At 44.1% G+C, this 27,278-nt stretch overlaps 1 protein-coding gene across 2 annotated transcripts in view; it reads right to left on the bottom strand.

Annotated features, from left to right (window-relative positions):
* Positions 1 to 27,278, bottom strand: part of DDC (dopa decarboxylase) — a 917,411-nt gene that overhangs the window by 443,879 nt on the left and 446,254 nt on the right. For both annotated transcript variants that reach the window (XM_069613411.1, XM_069613412.1), the window contains exons 5-6: positions 9,235 to 9,369; positions 2,532 to 2,675 (exon numbers count right to left, since the gene is read on the bottom strand). In XM_069613411.1, coding sequence (XP_069469512.1) covers positions 2,532 to 2,675; positions 9,235 to 9,369 — 279 coding nt within the window. The remainder of the gene's footprint in view (positions 1 to 2,531; positions 2,676 to 9,234; positions 9,370 to 27,278) is intronic.

Below are 27,278 nucleotides of genomic sequence, written 5' to 3'. Positions count from 1 at the left end.
CTGACCAGAGTGCCTTGCTGAGAGCAGAACCAAGTGCCTGAGACCTGTCCGGTGGCGAGCGAATTCCAGCCAAACCTTTGACCAAATCTTTGATGGGCCCATTCCAAACCATAGTTGTGAGTATTTAGCGTAGAACTGTCCATTACCAACCTCTTAGTATTAAGTAATCCAATCGAACCCATTCCAACATATCCACAACCGCATTGTAGAATCTCTTGTGTCTATCCTGAATCCTTCTCTCATCCATATAATCCTGTGATAATTGTAGTGATAATCATCTGTGCGCTGATATTTTTCTGAAGAAAGTCAAGTGTCCCGGCGGACAAAAGTCGGAGCGGAGGCGCCGCTGCTCTGGTGGCTGGCTGTTGGGTATCTTGCATCTTCATAGCCCCTTAGCATAAGCCTATCCTTGTTGGTAAATCTTCAAAAGCGCAATCTCATTTGTAAAATCTTGACCCTTTTTGAAGAAAATCGACCTTTACTAAAACCTCTGTAACTTCTGAACCGTACATGCAATGAACGAAATTTAAATGTCATTTTGAAGCTAACATCATCAGCACTACAATTCCTTATAGTTTTGCTGTAATCCTGTTTTTCGTGCGCTGAAAAATTTGCCACGATTTCGCATTTGGCTAAATTTCACCACATGTAAAAACAGCTATTTCTTGCATTCAACCTATGAATTTAGTTTCCTATCTGCCAGTCTTTCAAAAATCATTGCTGGTGTTTACCTGAACCTATCCAAAGCAGCTCTCACTACTTCTGAATCCAATTTAGAAAATTAAAGTCATTTTAGCATTTTTCCCATTAATTTCAAATCACAATTAAAAACATTTGACCTGTTTTAAAATCATTCCTGTTCTCTCTAAGCTTGTTGGGGAATTGGGATTGAACTGCATTGTTGATTGTATATTCCTGAAACCTGTGTGACCTCATTCCATCTCTTTATATTGCATATTAGGGGGGATTGAGTAGTGACAGGGGGAAGAGTGATTACATTGTCTTTGATTGAATTCATATCAAGTTTTATTTCTGTGCTGCATTAATTTCATATCATTGCATTTCATTGAACCCACACAAAGTTATTCTCTGCTACATTATTCTTCTCACCCATACTCCTATTGATTAAAGAGATTGTTGATTATTGTAATATTACTCATTGCTAATCGGTGTATAAATATTAATAAGTGTGATACCTAGATATTTTCATATTTATAAAAGTGTGATATATATATATTGTTCGATTCATCAAATAAATCTTTTAACTTTGAAAAACAACCTTCTTCTTGGTTCAGTGAGACCGGGGGGGATTCAAAGAAAGGGGCGTTATATAAGGGTACATTGTCCAGAAATAAAAGAACTTTTGACATAAAAATATATAAATTGGCATCCCATGCTAGGCATTGTCTTAGGTGGAGTGGTGGGTTGAAACCACTTTCAGTAAGCACCCAGCCTTTCAGCACACTACACTGCATTCATGTCACTTTCAGTCATGGCTGTCACAGTTATTGTGTCACACACAGAAACCAGACACCCAATACACAGAATGTGAGTTCACTTCAGGCTCCATTCACACAGGTCCCACCCCTAGGGTTTACCCCTAACACACAGCCCCTAGGAAGGCTCCATTCTGTCTGACAGGATGCAGCCCCAGAACCATAAGTGGTATTTCCACCCAACAGCCAGTTAGGACGAAGGTACAGAGCTAGGGCTTCCTAGGACTTGGGGAAACAAGGTAAAAGGCAATAGAAATCAAGAGGCCACAGTGGCCATCTTGCCTTCCTTCAGGATCCATTGATTCCTATGGCAGGGCCGGGATGTCTCAAAAATGGAGGACACTTAGAGCCACTGCCAAGTCAGCATGTAGCTGCCACCAGTCCATACCCTGCGCTGTGGGCAGCATACAAGTGCCCAAAAACACACATAAGGGGTACAATGGTCTACCCCCACAGACGGGTGCCATAAGGGTATCCCATAGGTGTTGTTCACTCAAAAGAAAACATGAAGAGCTGCACTGCCTGAGTTCCAGGATGGACATCAGTGGCAGAAAACATAGAGAAAATACACACAGAGAAATGGTAGGACAAGGACTAGGAGGCTCTGTCCCTCCATACGTCATTTCCAGCATCACACTGTCTCTTTTGTTAAGTTATTCTATGAGCTCATTATCTACCTGCCAGTGAAGTTTATCTCAGGATCACCCTTCCAAATGGGATGATAACCCTACCATCTCCCTATATAGTTCAGTTCACTATCTAACAGGCAGGAAGACGTCTCTCTTATTAGGGTTGGTGAGTTATTTTCAAACTCAGAAAGAGGCATGGGTAGTATAGCTCAGTGGACACACGCTCATCTTGGAAGCAAGACAACGCAGAGCAACACAAGTTTGAATCCCGGATCCGTGCTTAGAAACCTCTTCGGTATTAAGCGTGTTATAAAGAAACAATTATAATAATAAAAAGGGTTATAAAAGCAAGCAATACTAAACACCATGTACATGGATATTTCTGAAAACACTGGAAGGGGCTTACAAAGAATGGGATCAGGCCAGCGGCTTTGTCCTCTTCCAGAATTTTCCTCAGCGCTGTTCCACGGGCCACAAACCTTTCATCCGAAGGGATCATTTTCATTTTCACCCCACCGATCAAACCAGCCCTCTCCACCGATGAGTGAGCCTGCAAGAAAGATATTTATTATTTCACATATGTTCAGCGAACCTTTTTATATTGCCACCACCTCAAATAATTCAATTGATTCATTCTGTAATAAGAATCCTAAATATGCTTTCTATAACTCTGTCTTTTACAAAACTGTATGCTAAACCACTTCAGAATCAATGCACTAGGTCATAACTAAATGCACAGATATTTATGAGTGATTCCTAAAGGCCCTCTACGGGTTGCGACTTTGCATTGAAGTGAGGGCTTTGTTGGTCGGAAGGAATGACCGCACTACAATGGAAATGATATTGGAAGAGGAATAGAGAAATGTACTCCATTGCTGAGCAAATTCCTCTTTCATGGAATAGCCCGTTGCAGATATAATATATGTGTTTTATTATTTGGACAAACAGGTAACTTATGCTATACCAGGGGAGTGTAAACACAGGCTCTTCAGATGTTTTGGACTACAAGCCCTATCAGTCCTCGCCAACACAGTGAAAGGTCAGGGACGATGAGAGTCATGCTTCACAACATCTAGAAAGCTGCTGAATGCAGACCTCTGTGTTATGAAATACATATAAAGAACATACAACATAAAATTAGTAAGTAACCAAATGGTTATTGTCATATTGGAACAATTTCTAAAAAGGTTAAAGTGCACAGAGGGGGAAACTGTTTACACAGCGATGTAGGGAGATGCAGGGAGGAAGACGAGCAGTCCTTGCATTCTGAATATAAAGCATCCTGCTGAAGGTAAACCGGAATTGTCGCCTGATAAGTGATTTTATCATAGATGTGAGTGTGAATGCATTACGAATATTGTGAAAGAGAATTATTGATATTGATCCAGAACTCTTAATCAATAAGCAGAGGAAAACATCTGTACATATTAAACACAAGATAAACTATTAATATGGATTTGCAGACCTTGCAGGTAATTTTCATGGAATACCACTTAATAACTACACTACTTATTACTGTGTTCAATGAAGCTTTCGGCAAATGACCTCTTTGTTTAGTTTTTTCCTCTCTTCAACTTAACTCCAGAAATGTATGCCTAAATGTACTGACCCTAAGTGCAGTAATTTAGTTTCCATTTCTCACAGGTAAGCACAACATCTTTTTTGCTTGGCCGTCTGAGCTGATCCCCCTCGTTTCTCCCATTGGACAGATGTCATCGTGTTTTCCATGTTACCTTCCATGATTGCACTGCTCCCTGAAGTCTCGGATTCTCAGAGGCAACAAAGACTCCTGATTTGAGCCTTCGATGGTTTCAAGTCTAGGTGCATGCGAGTGGGCGGGAAGGGGAGATCCAAAACAGTTCTAGAATTGAAAGAGTGCAAAACTATGACTATTAGGAGTTCGTTTTTTGGATAGTAGCAAATGGGGAGCCTACAACAGAAGGGTTCCAGACTTCCAGTGTGTATGCAACAAACGTTGGGTGGAATCCTCACCTGAAGAAGGAGCGATATCCGAAATGCCTTGTGTTCTGAATGTGTTATTTTGCATCTCTAATTGATCAACAACTTGTTGATTTTCCCTCATTCATTGGACTCTGTTCCACTTTACACAAATAAATGTGTTTGGCTTACAGCCATCATTTTCGATCGAATAGTTGCTGTTAGAATTACTTTGACATGTTTTAAACTCTAAGATGCCTTTTTGTTAAGACACTTACATTGTTGATTCTTTTTGACTGTTTGTTTTAGACTGTTTTAATAAATATCACATGAGTTCCATACATTTTAAACCACTTGTATAATGTATATAAGGAAAACAACGATTGTGTCTGGGGTGTTCCTCTTTGAGTGATTGGGGGCTTGCTGCTTTTTTTCATATTGTATTCCCTAGCCGGGGATTTACCCAGAGTACCTGAAGATCATTTTACTGTTTTGTTAAATGTATTTAACTTGTTGTGCATCTTTACTGTTCTTTCCTATCAGTGTGTGTATGTCACACAGGGTGGTCACTGTGATGGTTTCCTTGCAGTAAGATGGTGCACTCAGGGACGTAATTTCACCAAAATGCCAGGGGTAGCGGACGTGACATCACACGACCCCTGACACCTGATGACATCACAGGACGTGATGTCATTTGACCCCACCCCAAAGTGATATCGCACAACCTTTCACCCATTGACAAAACAGGAAGTGGCATCACAGAGCATTGTACACTACGAAAAATATGGTTACGATATCACTATAATGTGATGTCTGTTTCTTTGTTACATTTCATACAGGAATATGCATCGTTAAGATCAGTGTGTATAGACCCATATTACCAAATTACTGAGAATGCAAAAAAATATGCATTTAAAGAAAAAAGGAAAATGCATTCTTTTTTTGCTTTTTTTTTTTTAGAGGTCGCAAGGGAGACCTCAGAGGTCGCATTTGCGACCTCTGGCAACCCATAAATGACGTCCCTGGGTGCACTGAGTTACAGCCACTGAATTCAATCTCCTGCTGCCTATGAAGATCTGTAATACTTTTTCTCTGCAGCTAGTATTTTATCTGTTTCATCTCAACACAAAAAGATGGTATGCTCAGTTATAGCCTCCGAATGCACTCTCTTGCCAAAGAAGAATTCTGAGATTTTGTATACACTTCTTCGCAAACAAGTATTTTGCCTTATCACAAAATGGTGGTGTACTAAATTACAGTCACTGAATGTAATCTTCACCTTCTGACGAGGAACTATAACACTTTTTCTATGCAATCAACAAGTGTTTTGTCTCCCACTAAAAAGATGGTGCAGGCATGTACCAGGAATCCAGGCGAAAACAGCACAGTGGCAATAACGAAAACAGAGATTGTGTCTCTGTGCATGTTAATGCTTCCATGACATCATTTTTCTGTCTTATAAAAGGGCGGCCATAAGTCTGTATTTTCATATATCGTGTGCATACATGTGCAGTGTATCCCTTTATTGTGCCATTAGGAGTCTATTGTTTTTTAATGGAGGAGCTAAAACCTAAAGAGAGTTTTCCATCAGACTCAAACGATACAAATTCATAAGTGTAACATAGTGTCCAGGATCACTTGATTACTATGTTTTAACATGTCACTCATACATTAGAATGGCGCATCTGAATCTCAGGGAAATCTTAAGCATGCAAAAAGAACTTGGAATTCGATTTTCTGTTATTTTAGTTCCTGGCCAAAGCGTCTGGCCCTGCCTCCATTAAATTGTATCCGTGTTCACACAGATATTTTATTCTGTAAGCTTTCTGTAGTTCTCTTTAGATGGTTATTTTCTTCGCCTGGGTTTATGCTTGCCGGGAGCACACAGGTGAGCCTCTGATGCTTGATGCCGGGATTCCGAATGGCGGCCATGACTTAAGGCCAAACCGCTGCAAGGCACAGGATGTTGCGGATCACCACTGCTCGGAGAGCGCTGCCAATCCGCATTTCCTATCGGTCATCACACACAAAGGGCGCTGCCAATCCCTATTTCCCATCGGTCATCAAGCAAGGAGGTCCTGTATCTTCTGAACGGCCGCCACCTGATAGTTTAGAGACAAGCGGCACTAGTTCACCACATGGGAAACTATGGAGTGGAGAGGGAGCCAGCTGCACTCTGCGAGCCGATGGTAAAAACTGGGATTATACAGTGAAACATGTTCTTCAGAAAATGAGGCAAACATACACAGTATTAGCGCTTAATAGGAGCATTTATCCTAGACGCACTACAGGACACTAAAGGGTGTCTTGCTATCTGGTTGGTATTTCAGAAACAAAATGGCATGTTGGCTCCATTGCAAATGGCTCCTTTCATGGGATTAGCATATCTAAATATTCATGGGGGCTATTTTCTTTCATGTAGGGCGCACAGCTGGAGCGATCTTTAATGTTCCTCAACAAGGAAAGAGCATAGCTATGTATTTGATTACATTCTGCATTTTGTTATTTAAATAAGAGATAGCCCAAGATGGAGCATGCACTTGCACACGTCTATCGAGGCTTTTAGGACATGTTTATAATGTCTGAATTAGAATGCTTTATTTCTCTTTAACTAAGCAGTTATTATTAAAACACAAAATCGGGGCAATCCAGGTGCAGCTCTTGGAGCGCATCTTTTCTTACCCTGCTGCCATATTGTGTGAGCCAGGTAGAGTCCTGAGGTTAAGACATGATGCAGGAGTCTGTTATGGAAAACATCCTAACTCACTCATTAAATCATAGTGGGCCGGATTCTCAAAGCACTTGGTTCTGTGCTAGTGTGAAGATACTCAATATCTGATAAATGCAAATAAATCAAAATGTGTAGGTATGATATGATATGATAGGTTATTTATAACGCGCTTAATACCCATAGGTTTCTAAGCGCGGACCCGGGGATCGAACCTGTGTTGCTCGTGTGGTTTGGCTTTCAAGGTGAGCACGTTGATGCTGAGCTATCCTCGCGAGACATAGGTCTAACCAGTAAGTGCACTCCCACCACTGCCAACATTTCAGCTTTTGGCACTTGCACAAAAGGGGCGTGTCTACAGGAGTGGTCCGCCTCAAACATTCCTTGCTTCTTCGTCAAAACTACAACCAAACGCTCTGCTTTGGAGAATGAGATGGCAATAGCTGTGTGCTCCAAGGTATCCAAGGCCTACCGTGTCAAGTTATATCTGGGACTCAATAAAAGAGACACACACAAAAGGGAGATGTGATGTGGGCTACAACTCTAAGCCCTTTCATTTGTTTGGTTGTGATGGTAATTCTCTGCCCCAAGTAGTACTAACAAAGGGATGCGGCGAAGTAGAGAGCAGGATGGAGCAGCAGCATTTAAGCCTCACCCGAGGGTGATGATGTCACTTGAAGTCCTGCTCCTGGGCGACATAGGATGAAAGGATCTTACTTCTGTCATGTCGCCAGGGTGACTTCCGTCTAAGATGTTGATGATGTCCGCCCTCTAGTGCCTAATTTAGCCTATGATTACAATTTTGCCCATTTCCCTTTTACATCAATGTATCTCAACATTGACTGGTTCTTAATATGTTCCTTATCACTTGCATACTCTATCAATAAATCTACTCGCAAAGATGCAATTGGCAAAGGTCCCTGCCAGGGATGGAAATTCATTGGGCAAAGCAAAGAGTTAAAGAAATTTAAAGGGGCAAGACTGATTCTATCTGTTACGCCTGTACACCTGTTATGTCATGTTGTGGGGACTTGTGCATCCATATTTGGTATTCTAAGAACTTTTGGGTGGGCCCTCTACTGGAGCAAGCTGCTGTAATCTTAACTTGCTCCTGTGATTGCCTATTCCTGTTGTAGGACTTTGATGTGCCATATCCCTTGTATTCTAATGGTGAGGATTTAGAGGGAAGGGAAGGGTACACAAAGCCAGAAACCTAAAGGTTTCGAAAAACATTGAGGGTAATGGCCTGCGAAAATCTGGTGGCGAGGGAAAATGTGTACATTTCCCAGGAGACCGTGTCATGCCAGCTCTCCAACTCGTTCTCAGGGTAACGTGTCAATGGCTGAATGACTAAAGACACCCACATCATTTGTTCCAGCCTGAGGTTATCTGCAGGTAAAGTGACCGCCTGACTGTACTTTCCATGGATAATCCAGAACATGAGCCTTTTATCTGCTGTCCCGTCTGTAGGGAGGGTTCAAACGGAGACTGTACCTGTAATTGGATAGGTGGGTGAGACTTCCCAGCCCTGTCATCACCCCCGGACAGCTAGAAAGCCTGTCATTGACTGCTATCTTGGCGGTAGGTGGTGAGAGGGCAGAGACTGCATCTTGAGCGGCTCAGATAATTGGAGTGCGTGGATGGCACTAGCTACCAATGTGGAGGATCTGTCCTGCCCACAAAAAGAAGCAGCTCTGCCAAGTAAACAATTGTCCAGCGGGATAACGCCTCTCAAACCCAAATGCCAGTAGAGGAGCAGCAAAGGCAGTTAATATCCCTGTCTCACATTTACCAACCCTACCATCCTTTTTAAAGACACCAATAGAGAATTTCTCCTTGGGACCAATTGGCCGAGCTTCAGTCGATACCTGTGAGTGCTCTCCCCATCAGACATCATTGCTGGAGTAGTTATTGAGAGGCGTTGATCTCTAGCTGTGCAATCCATGACTCAGCAAGGAATATTTGCAACCCATTATAAGGATACACATCTGGTCATAGCTTCTTAAATTGAAGTCTGTTCAGGATAACTATGTGTTGGTGTTTGTCGATTTAATCAAATAAGCGTTAATGATCTCTCGCCATAAAATGAACATGCAGCAGTCATGATCAAAATACACCATCTCGTTTTCAGGAATAAATGCACTTTGCTTCCTAATGCATTTGTTAAGGGATGTTTTGAAAATACCTACATAATTCATTTGCTTGGGATTCCAAAGAAGTGTTTAGAAAGTTATAGTATTTAGCACTTTACTTTGAGAACAATGACACAAGTGGATTATTAATTTTTAGAGTAGTATTGATTTGGGAATGTACACGTGTAAGTGCATGCACATGCGGATCTAGTGGAATTCTAAAATGGATAAAGCTGAATAAAGCACTATCATTGGAATGGTCAGTCATTCCTGGTGAATGGATTGAAGACCAGTATATTATATCCACTCACCTGATCTGAAGAATATCCCACCAGCCTGTCCATGATGTCCGCTTTTGTCAGCTCTGGGTGTTCCAGTTGAACGTGTTGTATCATCTTTCTTTTGGCAGCAAGCAGCACCATTAAAGTGGCCTCACTCGCAGTGCCCTGAGGTAAACAAGAGCAGATACTGCTATCAGAAACTTTGCAATGAAGCTTGGGACAAACTGCAGACGCCTCATTAGACAGTGCCTTGCACAATAGTTCATTTTCAGACTTCAGTTCTCAGTCTCTCTATGGTCAACTAAAACGATTACAATTTAAAAGAATAAAGAAACAAACACCAGGAAAGAGATCTGGCTTGCCAAGAAGCAGTCACGGATGCCAGCAGATGGTGCACCAACTTTCACTGGTTATTCGGAAAGTCTCCTCTCATGAAAAAGTCCCTGTGGTAACATGGAAAGGCAGAAGACAACCATTACTCTAACTAGTGTCTGGCCAACACTTTGCCTTCTTTGAATGGATCAGCTCTTCTTTAATCATCCCAAATAGGTATCTAAGCCCACCCCAAGGCCCTCAACCAATGGGAGTCTGGGTAGGTAGGCATATTGGCAATACAGAAAGGTGTGCAAATGTCACTGTCTCATCTGTAGTTCGGCATCCTCCCTTTTGAGCTAAATAAAGTCGGGGCATGTAGCCTGCTTGATTTGTCAACTGAGTGAACTAGAGTGAATAGGAAGACAGGTGTCGCGGGATCGAAACCTCTACTCAGAAGAGGAAGGAAACGTTTGGTAGTCCAGGGCTGGAAATTGAGGGTTATTTCTCTCATAAAGACTTTGTCAATAATATGTATCATTTGGTATGTCTAAAATAAAAATAGCACATCTCCCAAAATTCACTATAATGTTCTGGTGCAAACGGTGGACCCAGAAACTATACATTTCAGTACTGCACGCCCCACAGGGCAATGTGGTGGTCTTAAGAAAGACCTGGAACGGAACACTGCCCTTTTCAGCTTTATGTCCACCATAGTGCACTGTGTTGAATGACTTAAATGTCCAGAACAAGTATCAGCCTTAACACTACATCAGGAATAGGTGAATGCACATGTTAGTACCCGATCCCACCCAATCAGCGATGTTGGTCTCTTTGAAGGCCTAGAATCCAAAAATGCAGTTTTGTTCCTTCTTGATTCTCTGGGGGATATCATGCCTCCAAAAATGGCTTCTCCCACATTACAGGACACTGATCAACTGGAAGACATGGGACCACAATAAGCCTTTTTCAACCTTTCTAATAGTCTCAAGCAGGGTACCATTCAGCTAGAAACTACAACTCCCAATTTGACACCTACTGCCCCACTGGGAAGTACGGATATTGATCCTGCATTTCCCAATACTTCCAAAACTAGGTTGAAAGATTCCCTAATTACTGTACTTGAGAGCGGCATTTGAAAATATTGTTGCTTTCTCTAGCCTAAAACAGCTTTTTCATCAGCACACATAACTGCAATTTTGGCTATAAAATCTTCCAGAAACGGTACTGACAAAGCAATGCATGGTACTTTCTATAGTTTCAACATTAGGTGCCCTCTGGTCATTCTCAATGGTAATTATCCCTGCACAAACAGGCTTTGCTCAAAGCCACTTGGGTCCACCATTCTCAGATACATAAACAAGTTGATGCTATGTGAAAACGAGTGCATTTGTAGACTGGTGGCAAGAACGCTTGCCTGGGTACCAAGCAGTCACGAGTGCTTGGTTCACGCCCCCTGATTGACGTGTTCCTTCAACTTTTTTCTCTTTTTGTCATTCACCAATTTAACAATATAATCTAAGTGCTCCATCCCACAAAATCACAATATTACAAATGCTGTATTTCCAAGTATAAACGCTTAATATACTGTGGTACTAACAACCTGACATTCAGATTTTGGGCAAGGTGTGGCAAGTCTAAGGGAACAGCTTGAAGCTGCAGAAGTTCATCATCATTCTACACTGAGCCATTTAGCAGGTTTGATCCCTCCTAGGTGACCATTGCTCATAAGGTAAATTATGCTTGAAGGCACTTTGATCCCTGCACTTGTCAAATATTGCACACCCCTACACAGCCAATGGTCTTTTCCATATATTTTGTGCAACTCTGTCCAGATGATGCTCTTCGGCTCTTCCTTCATTTTTCTACAAAAACTCATGCACCCCCTAGCTGCAGTAGCTCCGGTGTGTTTAGAGGCTACTCGCCTGCCATTCCCCTCCACACTGTGAACAATATCAAGTGCTGCTGAGGGTTTAGAATATCATGGCCACCTCTCCCTATTGCTCAAATATTGCCCCCCCCACCCACCAATGCTCTTTGCTTCCATTAACATTGTGATCATGTTACAGTATGTTTTACTCCACTCATTGTTAATACTACATGTTAATATGAGGATATTCAAAATCTGATTCCAGCAACAACGCAATGAAATAGTGCTTTGTTGCTTCGTAAAATTGTTTACCAATGCAAAAGTCAACAGTACTAAGTTGCATCTTTAATTACTTTTTTAGTCTGGTCAATTAACTGGTGCAGCCCACATAAAGTCATCTTCAATTTACAATAATGGCCTGAAGTAGCTTATTTCTAGGTTGGCAATTTTACCTTACATATGTGGTTGTGTTGTGTTTTGTTTTATTTTGGAATGTTAATTTAAATGTACCATCATCATAAGTCTTTTTCCGATAAAGGCCATAACACATGTACAAAATAAGAGAGTTCATCATTAAAAAAGAAAAAGATTAAAAGACATGCACAATCGAAAACCATTATATACAACAACGCGTTTCATCATGCGTACAGGGTTGACACAAGATACTGTGCAAAAGTACTGGGCCACCAAATGGTCCAACCCATTTAGTTGTAAAGACAACAGACGTGCAGAAGTAGCTTCTCTTTTGCCAGCACTACTGCGTTAAACACTTGTTCATGCTACATGTGCCCAATATATCCGAATATTGCCATAAACACTTTCATGATGGTGCCCACAATATGAACTAGCACGCCCACTGTAAAGTATGTGCTTAAAATGCCTGTGTACGATACACGAGAGCATTGCCCTGTAAAATACGTCCATAATGCCTGCACACAACATATACACCAGTAATGTTACTGTCAAACTCTTTCATGATGGTATCCACAATATATATTCCAGCACAGCCGGTGTAAAGCATGCTTATGATGTCTGTGCCTATAATGTATGCCAGCATTACCCTGTAAAACACCTTTTCAAGCTTGCTGTGCCAAAGTGCATGCCAGTATGGCGCTATGAAACCCTTCCGGGATGGTCCCCACAATATATGCCAGTTTGCCACTGTAAACACAATCATGGTGCGCAACATGCCCCGCATTCATGGTGCCGGGCCTCACATTTATAGTTTTGGTGCCCATGCTCTAGCCCCATCTACCTTCACCATGGCTATGAAACACGCACACATGAAACTGTCCCGCTTCAGACACACACGCACACACTGATTTATACGGTCTCAGACACACACATGCACATCACAGTCAAAAGACTCAAGAACACAAACACTTGTTTTACTTTTTTGCTGTATACGTACTTTTCAGTGTCCCGGCTCTCTCAAGTCCCACCGCCTCTACAGAGCTCCAATCCGGCCATGGGCCAGCGCAATAGCAATGGAAGCCACATAATGTGAGGCCCAGGAGGAAGGGGTGTTAGGAAATATGACAATGCTGGTGGCTGCGGGATATGCACCACCATTACAGGCTTTGTGTCCCTAGCGGGGGTGGCACTGGTTAAGAATTGAGGTGTCTAAAAATTGCTAAAGCTTGGCATTGCAATTTGGCAACGCTAATATCGCTCACTCGAAAATAGCACAGAGCCTGGGAATTGAGGCAGGCACGCGAACATTGCTTGCATTGTAGCTTGCAAAAGCGTATGCGACCTTCCCATGTCTATTTGCAAACTGCAATGCAAACATTGTAGTGAGGGGCAAGCAGATGGCAAGGAGCTGCACTGGGACACATGGAAAGGGCCCGGGGGTGGGGGGCTGCTCTCCTTACCTACCCTACTGATGCCACACTCACAGTATTTGATGTTAGTAGATTTTAAGAAGATTGGTGTAAATCAGGAAAGACGTTTTATGATTCCCCATGAAGGATTTCACATATTGTACCACTAAAGGCATTGTACTTTGAAAAGCTCTGTGTTCATTACACTAATGTAATAGGCTATTCTGCTTACAACCCACACTAAAGGGGATTTAACCCTCTTTTTCACTGACACCAGATCTTATTTCCTATCAGAGAAAAGGAACGAGCTCCCCAATATGCAGTTCAAGGCACTGTGCTGGAAGAGACTCTAATTTGCATATGTGTTACGTGGCGGGAAAAGAGATGGACTGTGACTACATAGGTCATGTTGTAGACTTGTTTATTCAAATAAAAGAAACACGCCTATCTGCCCCTATTGGTACAAGGGACGTTCCCTGCCTTCTAAAACAAAAGCTAAGAGGGCGCTCTTCAAAGTCCAAAATGTAGAGCATACTGAGTCCAAATTACTAACTACCACTTTAAAAAATCTAACTGAAAGGAAAAAGAGGTTTGCACAATATCCTCAGAATGGCTTCTGCGTAGAGGACTTCTTATCAGTCTCAGAGTTCCTTTAGAATGTCTTTTACAGTTCACAGTCTGTGTATAGAGTCGTTTAAAATTATAAATATCACCTGGGTGGGCTTTCTACTCCCCCTTTTGGGGGGAAAACCAAATTCTCCTTCAGCTTGAAAGTACATTTACAAATCCCAGAGGATTTGTTTAGCCCCATGCTGAATTGCATTCTGGTATTTGTAGTTGGGGTAAATAACAGCTACGGTCGTTTTTATTTTTTATTACATAATTATCTAAGAATCGATATATTTGTCCGAGTGGCTTATTATTATGTGTGCACTTTCTCAAGTTATCTCTTCATAAAACTGAGTACTGTTGAAACCCAAACATGCTGTTGAGGTAAAGGCACATGTGTCATGATGAAGACTTTTTCTTAGTGGTGAACTGAAGCTTGCTGACTGCTCTCAACTCAAATCCCAGTTTTGCGCCACTTGAAGTGTGTGCAGTGCTCGGCGGGGCCGATTCACATCATCTCACTGGCCTCTGTCACAGTCACAGCATGGTGAGCAGGGTGTGCACACCCCTCACCAATTCAGAGAGCACCCACTGCCAACAGCAAAAACATGGCAGGCATCCCTGTTGGTCCTCAGATGCTGCCACCAAGTTTCCTAGCAGTTTCCTAGCAGAATTAGCACTGCCAGCTTACTCCCATTAGGTGCTGTCAACTGCGATTATCAGGTATGTTTATTTCTACCACGCGTGCACACTGAGGTCTGATTCACAGCAAGGTTTCTGGGAGAGACCAGCACGCCATTTCCTAGTGACCCGGCTGTGTTAGCAATTAATGTAGCAGTCTTCTTTTTGGTGGCAATGCTTCTACGTGTAGCGGCGTTCGCAGTGTGCATTGAGGGGAATATGCCAAATGTTCTGAACTGGGTTGGAGTCCCTCACTGCGGGGGAGGCTGCTGGACTTCACCCATGGTGATGCTTTACAAGCAAAGTTCGATCATTTCTGCGGGTTATTGTAAAGCCCCTTACACCGCCCAAAGGATGCTTTGAAGGTAAAGATGAGAGAGGGGACGAGAGAGGGTGGAGAAGTGCTAATGGAGAAGAAGAAAGGGCAAACATAGGAGGGTGGACATTATCCGGTGGGTGACGAGCATTAGACCAAAACACCATCATGAAGAAAGGGGCAGAGAAGACTCGCGAGTTGCGACAGGTGTCAGATGTGCACGTTTGCTTCACTTGCCTGGATCTGCTCCACACTGAGAAAGAGGGCACTACCCTGGCACACAGTGTGGTAAACGGGAACGGTACTCACCCACTAGACAGGCGACTGTGCGGCCTCCCAGGTGTGGCTCTGTACCGCACTGGAGTGGAGGCGAGGTGCAGGCTCATAGTCACACAGTACTATTTGACCCGCAGCACAGCCCCGGGACTGCCCCACTGCACAAAAAGGAACAGGAGACACCCTGGGGTGAGCACACATCCTGGGTGCTGGGGAGCCTGCCACCACAGGATTCGCGGATCAGTGCACGACAGAAGACTTTTAAAAAGGGCTATGTTCCCCCTCCCTGGGAGGCGCCACAACAAAAAAGTGTGTTTACATGTGTGGGTGTGTGAGCACTAAGTAAGCACACACGCACAGGGGGGTGAGCATGCATCATGAAAGCTGTCTGTGGACTTTCCGAAGGAAATACACACAGAACAGCTGTTAGCCACAAACACTTGTTGGAAACAATAATTACTTACCATTGAAATACTATGTCAATAATAAAGTGAGTGTTAAGTATCTATGAGGTTATTGTGTGTATTTACATATGTATCATGTATTGAATTTGAATGCCTTACATTTTTATATAACTAACATATTAAAGTATTGTATTCGGGTTTGTAAAATGTGTTGTTATGGTTGTGCTTATCACTTGTTTATGAATAGTTAGAGAGAGAGATTGTAAGGACCTGTATACTTGGGTAATAGTTGTTTTCCTTTGATTTATTATCCCACCCAAGGATCTATGAGGCCCAGTTGGATATGCTGCTGGATTGGCCTCCAGTAACTTAACAGGGACGTCCTTTCATCAAAGCTCTGCTGGAAGATGAGAGGGGTACCTCTCCATAAGCCCAAGGTCCTGGGCTCAAGTCGTGGCTCTGTGGCTCAGGGATCATCTCTGCTATTTTTTTTGTCAGAATTGGAGTAAACGTGGGGATCATTATACGTTTGGCGGTCTGGAATAAACATGCTGGTAATTCCATTTACTGGCAGCCAAGAGCTGGAGGTAAATCGGGCCCCGAACGGCAAAAAACAGCCCTGGCAATCCCCTCAATGGAGTCTTATGGGACGGCATGGATTGGGGAATGACCGCACCTGTAATGTCCCAGTAATTCCGGGATATCAAGCACTGGTAATGGTAGGTCCATTTGCCAGGATACCAGCAAACCTGTTATGACCCTATAAGTGTTAAAAAGAATTCTTGTTGCAGGTCATTATCAGCGAGCTGGTTCCCAAAGACATGACCAAATCTGCAGGTCCTCGGGAACGGGAGAAGACTACTACAACGAGCAATCATTCAGGCCTAGTGAACCTCACTGTGGGGAAGGACTCACTAGACGCAGCCAATGATAGTCATCCCCTGCGATATACGCTCCCGTCCACATGCAGGATAAGATGTTGGCTACTTTCAGAATGCGTGGATGGTAGCTAGGAAGTGAATGTAGAAACACATTACAAATAATACAATGTTTGTGTGACAGGTAAAGAAAGTGTTTATCAATATTACAAAACAGGGAGTAGTACAGCAGAAGTGGTAAGTTTCTCAAGTCCCTTATAAATCTGCTTGCGCATATATCACCCGAAGACTGTCACATTGGGCCTCATTAGGACCCTGGCGGAGAGGGTATTACGCCAGCGTAGTGCATGGCGTACCTCTCCGCCATACTACGAGTTCCCGTAGCGCCATGGAGGTTTTCTCCGCCTGGTTTTACCAGCCGGAGAAAACCATGGCGCTACGGGACCTCGTTGTTAATTACGCCACCGTATTTTACGGTGGCGTAATTAACTCCTTCCCCACTCCCATTATACCCTATGGGGCAAAAATGGGAATGGGGAAGGGCAGAATGGGGATTGGGGATTTACCGCTCCGCCGAGGTCGGAATGGGGCGGTAAATCCGCCAACCCCCATGGCGCTATCGGCGGCTTTCCGCCATGCTTCGCGGTGCATTTAGCACCGCGAAATCCGCCTGGGTCGTAATGAGGCCCATTGTCAGGTGAGCACAGCATTTTACGGGAATGGCAACCATCTATGAATGCATGACACTTCCATTACCAACTGGCCCTCATCCTCATCACAGTCGTTATTCTATGATGGGCTATCAATTCCAAGAAAAACGGGACGGCACTTTTTCATATGCCCTCTGACTGGGTACAAAGGTCCTGACCAATCACCCAAAATCCGCTTTGTTTGTTTTCCCTGAACGTGGCGTGGAGAGGCATGGCGTGGAGAGGCAGCTTCTGCAGTCCCCTCAAACACAGATCCTGACAGCATTTTGGTTTCTGTGTTTTATTTGTCAGGTAGGGGCTGAGATTCATATTATAGAGGCCAGGGCCGGATGAAGATCGTGGGGCCCATTTTAGCATGATCGGTGGGGGGCCCCTGCCTACCACTGGAACACAGAGTCTGAAGCTCCCTGGGGTGCTTAGATTATGATGGAGACAGAGATGTTAAAAGCTGCTGATTATCATGGTAAACGGCAACTGAAAAGCTATTTAGCACCTTGCTGCCAAAAGGGCGATTGTGGGTATGATACCGAAGTAAAACGACAACACGTGACAAGATCTTGGACATTTGCCTGACCGAGATTTGAAAACAAAATGTAGCTGTTCCAGTTAAAAGCCATCCCTGTGTTATAGGGACATGAGGTACAGGAAATGACTTGCATCAGTGACATCAGCGGCAAGCTATTATCACTTGGCTGAGGTCCACTTAAAGAGGATTGGGGACTTTCACGTGAAGTGTGCTGCCAGCCTCGCCCCTGGCACCTGCCATCTGCACAGAGCCCACTGAGTAATGACGCAGATTATTATACCCAGTCAGGCCCCCGTGGAACCTGTTACACAGTGTGACACGAGCCAGCATAAAGCAAAGCCGCTGCCTTTGTTTCACAAGTTTGCTCTCCTGTAATTTCCTATGAAAGGGGATTGTTTGTCTACTTTGTAATAAAAGAGAAAGGATTGAATTGGGTGATTAGTCTAAACAGAGAGAATTCATTTAATCGCAGAAAGGCAACCTGTTCTTCAGATAAGGCAGCCACTCGTGCTTCCTCAATCTAAACTGGGCATGAATTTGGCTATTGAATGGATGCGTGTTGCAGGACTGTTACACTGCACAAAGCTTCATGGCCTTCTACAATTTTCATTGAGCGCTTCAAAAAAGTGTACACTGGTTGGAAATGACTAGCGTCCCCTTGACTAAAACAACTAGAAAGGTTAAACAATAATAAACATGTCTGGGTGGTTGTGGTAACTTTTATCGTGTCCAGTGTAAAGCCTATAAAGCCCAAGGCCCAAATAGGGCCTGACTAGACAGGGCTGCACACTTGTCCCCTATAGGAAACCTAGAAATAAAGGCACAGACACAGCAGTGTGTAAATAAAAATGTTTTATTTAGTGTGTGTATTGTTTTTCTACGTGTGTGTTTTACTAGACTAGACTGATCTGAATATGTTATGTTGTGAATTTGTACCGTGCTCCAGGTACCCGAAGGCTTAAGGCGCAAACATAGAACCGGGCAAGACAAACATGACAGAAAGTCATGTGACACAGAGGCTAAACCGAGTGAGCAGAGGGCGATGGAATGTCTAACAGAGCAAAGTCTTCAGTTTCTTCTTGAAAACCTCTGTAGATTCAGTATTTCTAAGGAAGGGGGCAGGGCATTTCATGCTAATGGAGCTGCTATATTGAAAGCTCCAATGCGGACCTTATTAGTTTTGCATTGCATGCTTTTTACAAGGTTTGTGTTGTCGGATCTTAGGGATCTAGTACTGTGCTTTTTTACCATAGTTTCCACTAGGTACAAGGGCATATGACCTGTAAGGTGTTTATGCGTAATGAGAAGCAACCTAAACTGCACCCTGGCCTGAACAGGGAGCCAGTGCAGACTCTATCTTGCTTCAGACACGTGGTCCCTACGACCGAGGCCTTTTACGACCCTCACTGCCCTATTCTGGATAACCTGGAGGTGAAGCAAATCTGCTTGAGTGATCCCGGTTAGGAGGCTACATCCATAATCAAGCTTCGATCCTATGATGGCTCTGGCTAGAGTCTCCAAATTTTTCTCTGAGATGAATGGGCGCAGCTGACGGACTAGCTTAATAAAGTAAGAAGAAGAGGCGACTAAGCTATTAACTTGCGCTTTTATATTCAGGTTTTTATCAAATGTAATGCCTAGTGTCTTTACTTTATTCTTTAACTCAATGTTACAGTTGTCTATATTAAAGTTGTTATACATCGGCCCTAATTACGCAAGCCTGGAATCAGAGCCAACAATCATGAGTTCCGTTTTAGCACTGTTCAGTGCCAAGCCATTCATGACCATCCATCTTTGGATTGCTTGTTATGCTTTGTTAATGTTTATTTCATCATCATCATGTGATCCTGTGATGGGAAAGACACATTGTGTGTCGTCTGCATAGTTGGTGAATATGATCCCTTCTTGTTCCAGCATATGAAAGAAAGGTATCATAAAGATATTATAAAAACAGGGGGAGACACACGCTCCCTGTGGGGCCCATACAACAGAGTTGTAGGTTTAGCCTCTGCAGACTCACTAGCCACTCTCACTTGTCTGCCGCTTAGGAACGATGTAATACATTGGGTAGCCTAAGCTGAGAAATGGGCAGCATCTCTTAACCTGGTAGACAGAATGGAATGATCCACCAGGTCAAAAGCTGCTGAGTGATCTAGGATCATGAGTAGGGAGGTTTGACCGCCATCCAAAGCTTGTAATAGATGAGATTTGAAGGCTAAAAGGGCGGTCTCTGTCCCATGGTTCTGACAAAATCCAGATTGGCATTTATGAAGAATCTGAGTGCTGTTGAGGTAATGGGAAATGTGATTATACGCGACCCTATCCAGTATCTTCAGCAAAAATGGGGTGTTGGTAAAGGGTCTATAATTTGAATTTGTCAATGGACAGAGATTAGGTTTTTTTAATAAGGGAGTTCTTAAGAACACCTGGAACACAACTCTGTGCAAAGGAGGAGTTAACAAATTTAGTGAGGGCTTGAATAAGAATGGGAGAACACTCCTTAATCATGACAGCGGAACAGAATAGACTAGACTAGACTGATCCATCCACCCCACCACAGGGCTGGATGGAATGTTAGAAAAGAAAAAACAAAACGATAGACCTCAGAGGGAGATGCAGAGGAAATAAACAACTCCCTCTGGGGCGCTGTGGCCTCTGTAGGACCACCCAGGGCCTATAGACAATTCTCAGCTGACCCGAGTGTGCCGGGCTACTCAGCGTATTACCGCGGGCACAGGCTGCGTGCCCAGAGGCATCCCGAGCAACCATGGGGCTGTAGCAGCTGTCGGCCAGCCCGGGGGCCAGACCAGATAAGCCCAGCATTAAAAAGGCCCCTGGCAGCATGCGCAGTGCTGCCCGAGATGAAGAGTCAAGAGCTGCTCAGTGCAGGCCATGTGTGGGAGGCAGCCCAAAATAGGCAATCCAGGCATTGCCCTGTTTGATCTGCTGCATGGCTGCTAAGGCGGGCCCTGCAGAAAAGTCTTCCCAGGCTGCATGTGCCAGATGGCCCAGTAGGCGTAGCGGTGAAGGAAAAGTCCCTGGTTGCTACGTCAGGCAGCCGCTGGGTAGAAGGAGCCAGGATAAAGCAAGGTAATTTGGCATAATGGCTGGAGCTGCTCAAGGTTCCACATCCGATCCCATGCATTCCTCTGACGTAATGCAGAGGGGGTAGGCCACCAAGCTGAAGGTGCTGTTGCATATACAGTGTTCACAATAGCGGCATCCCAATAGTACGGGGACGCCACCTGAAGCTAAGATGGCACTGAAAGCATGACAGAGATTGCGGGATGCCCCGTAGGGCAAAAGGCCATCCAAGAATGTGTAAGGGGCAGTGGTAGGGAAGGAAAGGCAAGTAAGTAAAGTGTCAGCTGGACTGAGGCCACCTATGGGGTGGGACCACCCAAGGAGGCCATCTTCTAGCCTTGCGCTCCTGTGGGTGGTGCCAGGTGTAGGACAGGGGTCTGTTCCACCAGTCTCACTCTATGGGCCTCCCTATGAACCCCCCCTTAGGACAGGTGGTCTGATATGTTTGACAAACCCATGAATGTCGTCACTTCTCCCAGAGGGGGAGCCACAAGAGGTCAGGGAGGTGAGACCGTTACCCGATAGTCCCCCTGGGGGTGGTACTCACAGGGTGGCTATCATGTCATGGGGAGGTAAACACCCTATGGAATTATTGACGGCCTCGGGAGAAGATGGGATCCCCGCAGCCCACTTTACCCTAGCCCACCTTCTCCACCAATAGATACCAACACAAACACTACTGCTCCTATATGGTTTTTTTATACTTCCAGTATAGAAAGTACTGGGACGAGGAAATGTAAGGACAACCCAAATAGAGTTCCCCTTCCCAATACCAAGATAAAGAAGGGCTCTGTTAATTCCTGGGAGACTGATCCATTGGGTACTGAGATGAGGAAGAGGTGCAGAGTACTAAGGAGTACCCTGCGGAACCAAAATGAGGAGCCTGGTCAATATGGATGTGATTGGTGTATAAAAACTGAGGAAGGACTCCGACTAATGGCAAGCCCCCCCTGAAGGAACATGTTATGTTATGTGCTTGTTTATAATGCGCCTCAGGGCGCGGGAGTGTCCGGGGTAATTCAGTGCGCATAATATTATGTACTGTAGAGGGCGGTCTGCAGAAAGACAATGAAATTATCATTGGAAGAGGTGGGTTTTCAACGATTTCCTGAAACTCCGGTAGTTCTCGTCTAGTCGTAGAGTTAGTGGCAATTTGTTCCAGCATTTTGCTGCCTTCACTGGAAAAGATTTCCCCCGCCCTTGCACACCTTTAGCTCTAGGAATATGCAGATAAGCCTTATCCTCTGATCTAAGGTGTCTTTGAGGCAGGTACAAAGAAAATTGCTTCTTAAAATATCTTGGGGCTTCTCCATACAGACATCTGTGAACTATGGTCATCGCTTTAAAGTGTACTCTCTCTTCCACTCTTAGCCAGTGAAGAGATCTTCTCCCCATAGTCACATGCTCCCTTTTTTAGATTCTCTTGGTAGCTCGAACTGCGTTATTTTCCATGACCTGACACTTTTGTATATCCCTCTTCGTGGCTCCTATCAGTAAGGCGTTACCGTAGTCAAGGCGTAACAGAATGACCGCTCTTGCTATAGCTGCTGCATTCGCTTCATTAATAAATGGCCTTATGGCTCTCATGAGACGCATGTAGTAGGCATGGTTTTTCTGCAGGTAGTTAACCTGAGCCTCGAATCCTACTGATGCTTCCACAACCATCCCTAGGGTTTTTACATTGGGCACCACTGGGATTTTAGCCTGTATGATAGTAAAGGTCTGGTATTCTGTCCCTAACTTGGATCTGGCCTGTTGCGTCCCAAAAAGCATCAATTTGGTTTTCGCATTATTAAGACACATCCAATGACGTTGCATCCAAATGTCAATAATGTGATAAACCTCTGATATTTTCGCGCTGTCGAAGCTGTATTCTCCCTTGAGTTCAAAAATGAGCTGCGTGGCATCGGCGTAGTTAGTAAAGAACACGCCAATTTGTTCCAGGAGCTTGCATAGACTTCTCATATATAAATTAAATAGCAGCGGTGACAGGCTAGCACCGTGGGGGACACCAAACAGGATAGGGGCAGCCTCAGAGAATGTGTCACCCCAGTGGATCTTAGCACTCCTGTCTTTCAGAAATGATGCTAACCACTACAATGCCTTAGGCGTGCAACCAACTGTTTTAGCCAGTGCTTCCTGCAAGAGTTGGTGATCTACCAAGTCGAAAGCCGCGGTGAGATCCAACAGCATAAGGATACCAGTGCTGCCCTTGTCTATCAGGTCTAACATGTAGGTCTGAAGCTGATTCTGTGCTGTGGGAGGCTCAAAAGCCCGATTGCTACTCATGCAATAGGTTTCACTCTTCTTATGCTTTTGTAGTTGGTTCATGGCAACTTTATCTAGGACCTTCAGGATAAAATTTGATTTAGTTGTGGACCTCAGATTACTGGGGTCCTTCGGATCCAGCCCTGGTTTCTTCACTAATGGAGTAATAGTCACCTTCTTAATTTCCTTTGGTACTACACCCTCCCTAATAGAGGCATTAACTATCTCTGTCAGTACTGGAACAAAATTGTCTTTATTGTCCAGTATGATTTTGGAAGGCAAAACATTCTCTGCGCAGGAGGTGGGTTTCATTTTAGCCAACACTCTACATAGCTCCTCCTCGGATATAGGGAGGAAGCTGAAATTCTCTCTTCCTTCCTGGTTACTTATTTCCTCTGGAAGGATAAGGGGCTCTCCTTCTCTTCTGGCTGTAATGATGATGTAAAGCAGCTCCTGGTGCCCCATTGGAACAGTGAATGTGCAGAGCAGGTGTGCAGAGCAGGAAGCACAGTCTCCAAAAGGAAATTTCCCTCGCAGAGCCACATCAAGCAACAGGGAAATGCAGACTGGCAAGGAAACATTGAGGTGGGCCAGAAGCAACAGAGAAGCCCTAAGATCACTGTAGACCATAAAGACAGGGACTTGAGCATGAGGAGAGGTGAATGGGGCCCAAGGCAGTGATGTAGAAGTTGGGATCCTGGAGAGAAACAAGAGTCACAGGTCTGGGACACCAAAATCGAGAATATAAGAAGTTGTGAAAGAATCCAAGTTAATAATCATAATCTCAGTACCTTGCAGGCTAGAAGACCAGGTGGACTGAACATGGAAGGAAGAAAGTGTGAGTCTGGAACCCACACCTATAAAGGGGATCAAGGCCTCCAAGTTAATAATAATAGCCACAGTACCTGGCAGTGGCGTATACGAAGTGGACTGTATCTGCGAGTCTGGGACCGGCATCCATAACGCATCTTTGTTGATCCTCATAATAATAGTACCTGGCAGGAGAGTATATCAGGTGGATTGTGCACACCCATTGAAGTATCCTCATCAATCTTAATAATCACAGTCCCTGACAGTGAGGGGAGCTAGGCTGACTGTGAGTTCAAGAGCAAAACAAGAGAAAGGACGCATTACCCTAGACACAGTTCTGGGAGCAGTATAATAGTTATACCTGGCCAAGTGAAAATCCAGGTTGGTGGTGAACCAAAGCCTGAGAGCAGGGGAAGGGAGTGATACCCTCCGGTGTTTTGTGAACACTCTGCAATAGCCAAGAGAAGGGAGTCATTCTCGACTAAGACCAGCAGAAAGGAGTCATACCCCCTAGTGTTTATTTAGCATTCTACAACAGCCAATAGAAGGAATTAATTCTCTAGGCATTCTAAGGAACCTGAGAAAGACCTGGGGAAGGTAAACATTACCCCAGTAGATTTGAACATTGTGAAGATAAGAGACTTTTTTTTCTTTGTACCTTGGTGGCAAGTCAGTGCAAGGAACCTTTTTGAGACTTTGTTCTGATGCTCTGCCCATAACAAAGAACATTTAACGTTACCTATAACTGAAGGTAGGGGTATCATCTAGGCAGAGACAACCTTTCATCTGAACCAAGCAGATCATCCTTTTTCTTTAGTTGATTTAGAAAGTAAGGGAAGGAAATAGGTTCCTGACATGATGGTGGACCATTTACTTTTGACAAGACCTCCTGACAGAATCCTTAGTTTATCTGAGGCTGGGAAATTGGGATAGTTAGGGTTTTCCTTTTCTTTTGGTTTTAAATAGAAGTCTATAACCGACAACATGCCATCCTTGTGTCAGTCTCTTACACAGGGCATATCACTTTTGAAAGAACTCACACCAGGGGAAATTTAGAAGGATGATATTAATTAGAAAGTCAGAAATGTTGGATAGGAAAAGTTTATGTGTTTTTATAAATAAAAAGGGGTCCACGTTGGGATCTGTAATAAAATCTACCTTGGTGTCTATATCTAATGAGGTTGTGAGCTAGTAACTCAGGGCATAGCCCATCTCCTGTTTAAAATCGATTTTATTTTGAAGGTGTAGCGCCCCCGCCTTAGGGGCTGGTGGTGATGGATCCCATGTGGCCTGCCCCTGATCTTGGGTGACAGAGGTTCACACCCTTGCCCCGGACTGGGGCCGGAAATCAGGGGCTACATCACCAACTGCTCAACATGATAGCGCACTAAAGCAAGAACACCGACCGTAAGTGATATCACTGGGTGATACCGCTGAAAACCTGGGTGTGCATGGGTTAACAAAATCCTCTTTCCTCTTAAAATGAGTAACTTAGATTTATTTACATTTCTATTAGGAAAACTGTAAAAAAGCAAGGTTCATGAACAAAAGTCTAATGCAGTCCCTATATTGGGATTGATAGGTAACTGTTAATTGCTGAAGGTAGTAGAGGAACCACTCAGTAGATGTTGATTTTCTCTCATAAGAAGACTGTAGCTATGGACCAATACATTACTACCTCATTCCTTGTGATTGCTTCAGTTCCTGCAGAATGAGGGTGAACCTACTATACTTACCCTAAAACCTATCCACCCCGCCTCTCTTCCTCCGAGTCTAAACTTCTCTACTCTTGCTTACCTCATCAATTGAACATTGCACTCTGGAATGCTCAGTCGGTATGCAACAAAAAGTCCTCTATCTCTGACTGCTTTCACGCCTGCTCTCCTCTATTAGAACTTCTTGCTTTCAGCGAATCCTGGATTTCGCCATCTGACACTGCCACTGTGGCAGCCCTACATGACTCCAAACTATCCTCCATCAACTCTCGTCTAACTGGCAGAGGTGGTGGTGTCAGACACCTACTCCCTTCCGCCTCAACGCCTCACATATCTCCAATGCCACATACTCCATTACTTCATTTGAATTCACCATCTCTACTATTTCTCCGCTTCACTCGGTTCACTTCACCTCATTCTCGTAGGTGTCTTTAACCTTCCCTCTCCATCAACTTCTCAGAAAACATTTATTAGAGACCACACTCTCCACACTATCCATAACCTACCAACCCACACCGGGGTTAACACTTACTTTGGATCTCTTATTCATCTCCACCTCTCTCTTAGCCACTAATACTACTGTCACACCATTCCTATCTGATCTCTCCATTGTTTCCACCCCATCTCCTTTACACCCTTTGACCTTTTCTCACCACTTGCCTCACCTATTACTAAAAGGAAATGTAAACCTTCTGCCTTTCCTCCCTTTCTCTCTGACCTACAGTTCTCTCTCATCTCCTTCACAACTGATGCCTCTTCCACTAACACTGCCTTCCCCAGCTGCCAATCCCTAGTATATTACTCATTCTCCTCTCACTTCCAATTGCTAACTTTCACCCCTAAGTCTCAGCATCCTCAAACCTGGGTCACCCCATTCACACACTGTCTCTGCACAGACATGTGTCGGCTGCTGTGCAAATGGAGGCATACCCACGCGAATGAGGACCTGCAACTCTACCTTTCTGCTCTGAACACTCTCAAGTGCTCTCTTGATAGAGCGAAAAGGGAATTCTACCACAACCTCATGGGCTCTCACTCCAGCCATCTCCGTCAACTACAGGGCACCTTAACTTACTCCTCACTCCTCCTAAATCTATGACTATTAACTCCACTCTCAGAGCTACGGACCTAGCTGAATACTTCGCTTCAAAAATGTCCAATATTAGAGACTTTCTCCTGACCTTCCTCACATTCCCTCGTCTTAAATACTACAATGTTCAACTGTCTTACCAATTTCTTAGACATCCACAATTTTAGAGGCCTCCTAAAAGCAGGATTTTGCTCCTGTCACTCCACGGAAACTGCTCTGATGAATGTCTCCAACTTCATCGCCTCTGTTAAGCACTCAAAGCTAACCTCTATCCTAATTCTCCTTGACCTGTCTGCTGCCTTTGACACTGTTGATCACTATGATCTAATTTATACTCTCTTTCTTCTTGGGATTCACGACCAAGCCCTTGCCTGGATTGAATCCTATCTTGCACCTCACCAATTCTCTGTCTCCTGGAGCAACAGCAATTCACACTCACTCCTCTATCTGTTGGTGTTCCACAAGGATGTGCCTTAGGTCCTATCCACTTAACACTCTACACCTCAGCTCTTGGGGTAATAATCACCTCCTTGAAATCTCGTACCAACTCTTCGTGGACAACACCCAAATCTTCTTCTCTTTTCCTGAACACTCCTCTGATCTCTCTATCAAAATGTCCAACTCTCTGTCTGCCATTAAATATTGGATGGCTTTGCACTTTCTGATGTTAAACTCTACCAAAACAGCAGTGCTCTTCTTTCC

The sequence above is a fragment of the Ambystoma mexicanum genome, chromosome 5p, assembly GCF_040938575.1.
Source record: "Ambystoma mexicanum isolate Mex_15411 chromosome 5p, UKY_AmexF1_1, whole genome shotgun sequence".
NCBI classification, from domain to species: domain Eukaryota; kingdom Metazoa; phylum Chordata; class Amphibia; order Caudata; family Ambystomatidae; genus Ambystoma; species Ambystoma mexicanum.
The sequence above is the reverse complement of the archived record's forward strand: the minus strand, read 5'-3'. Positions and strand labels throughout refer to the sequence as shown.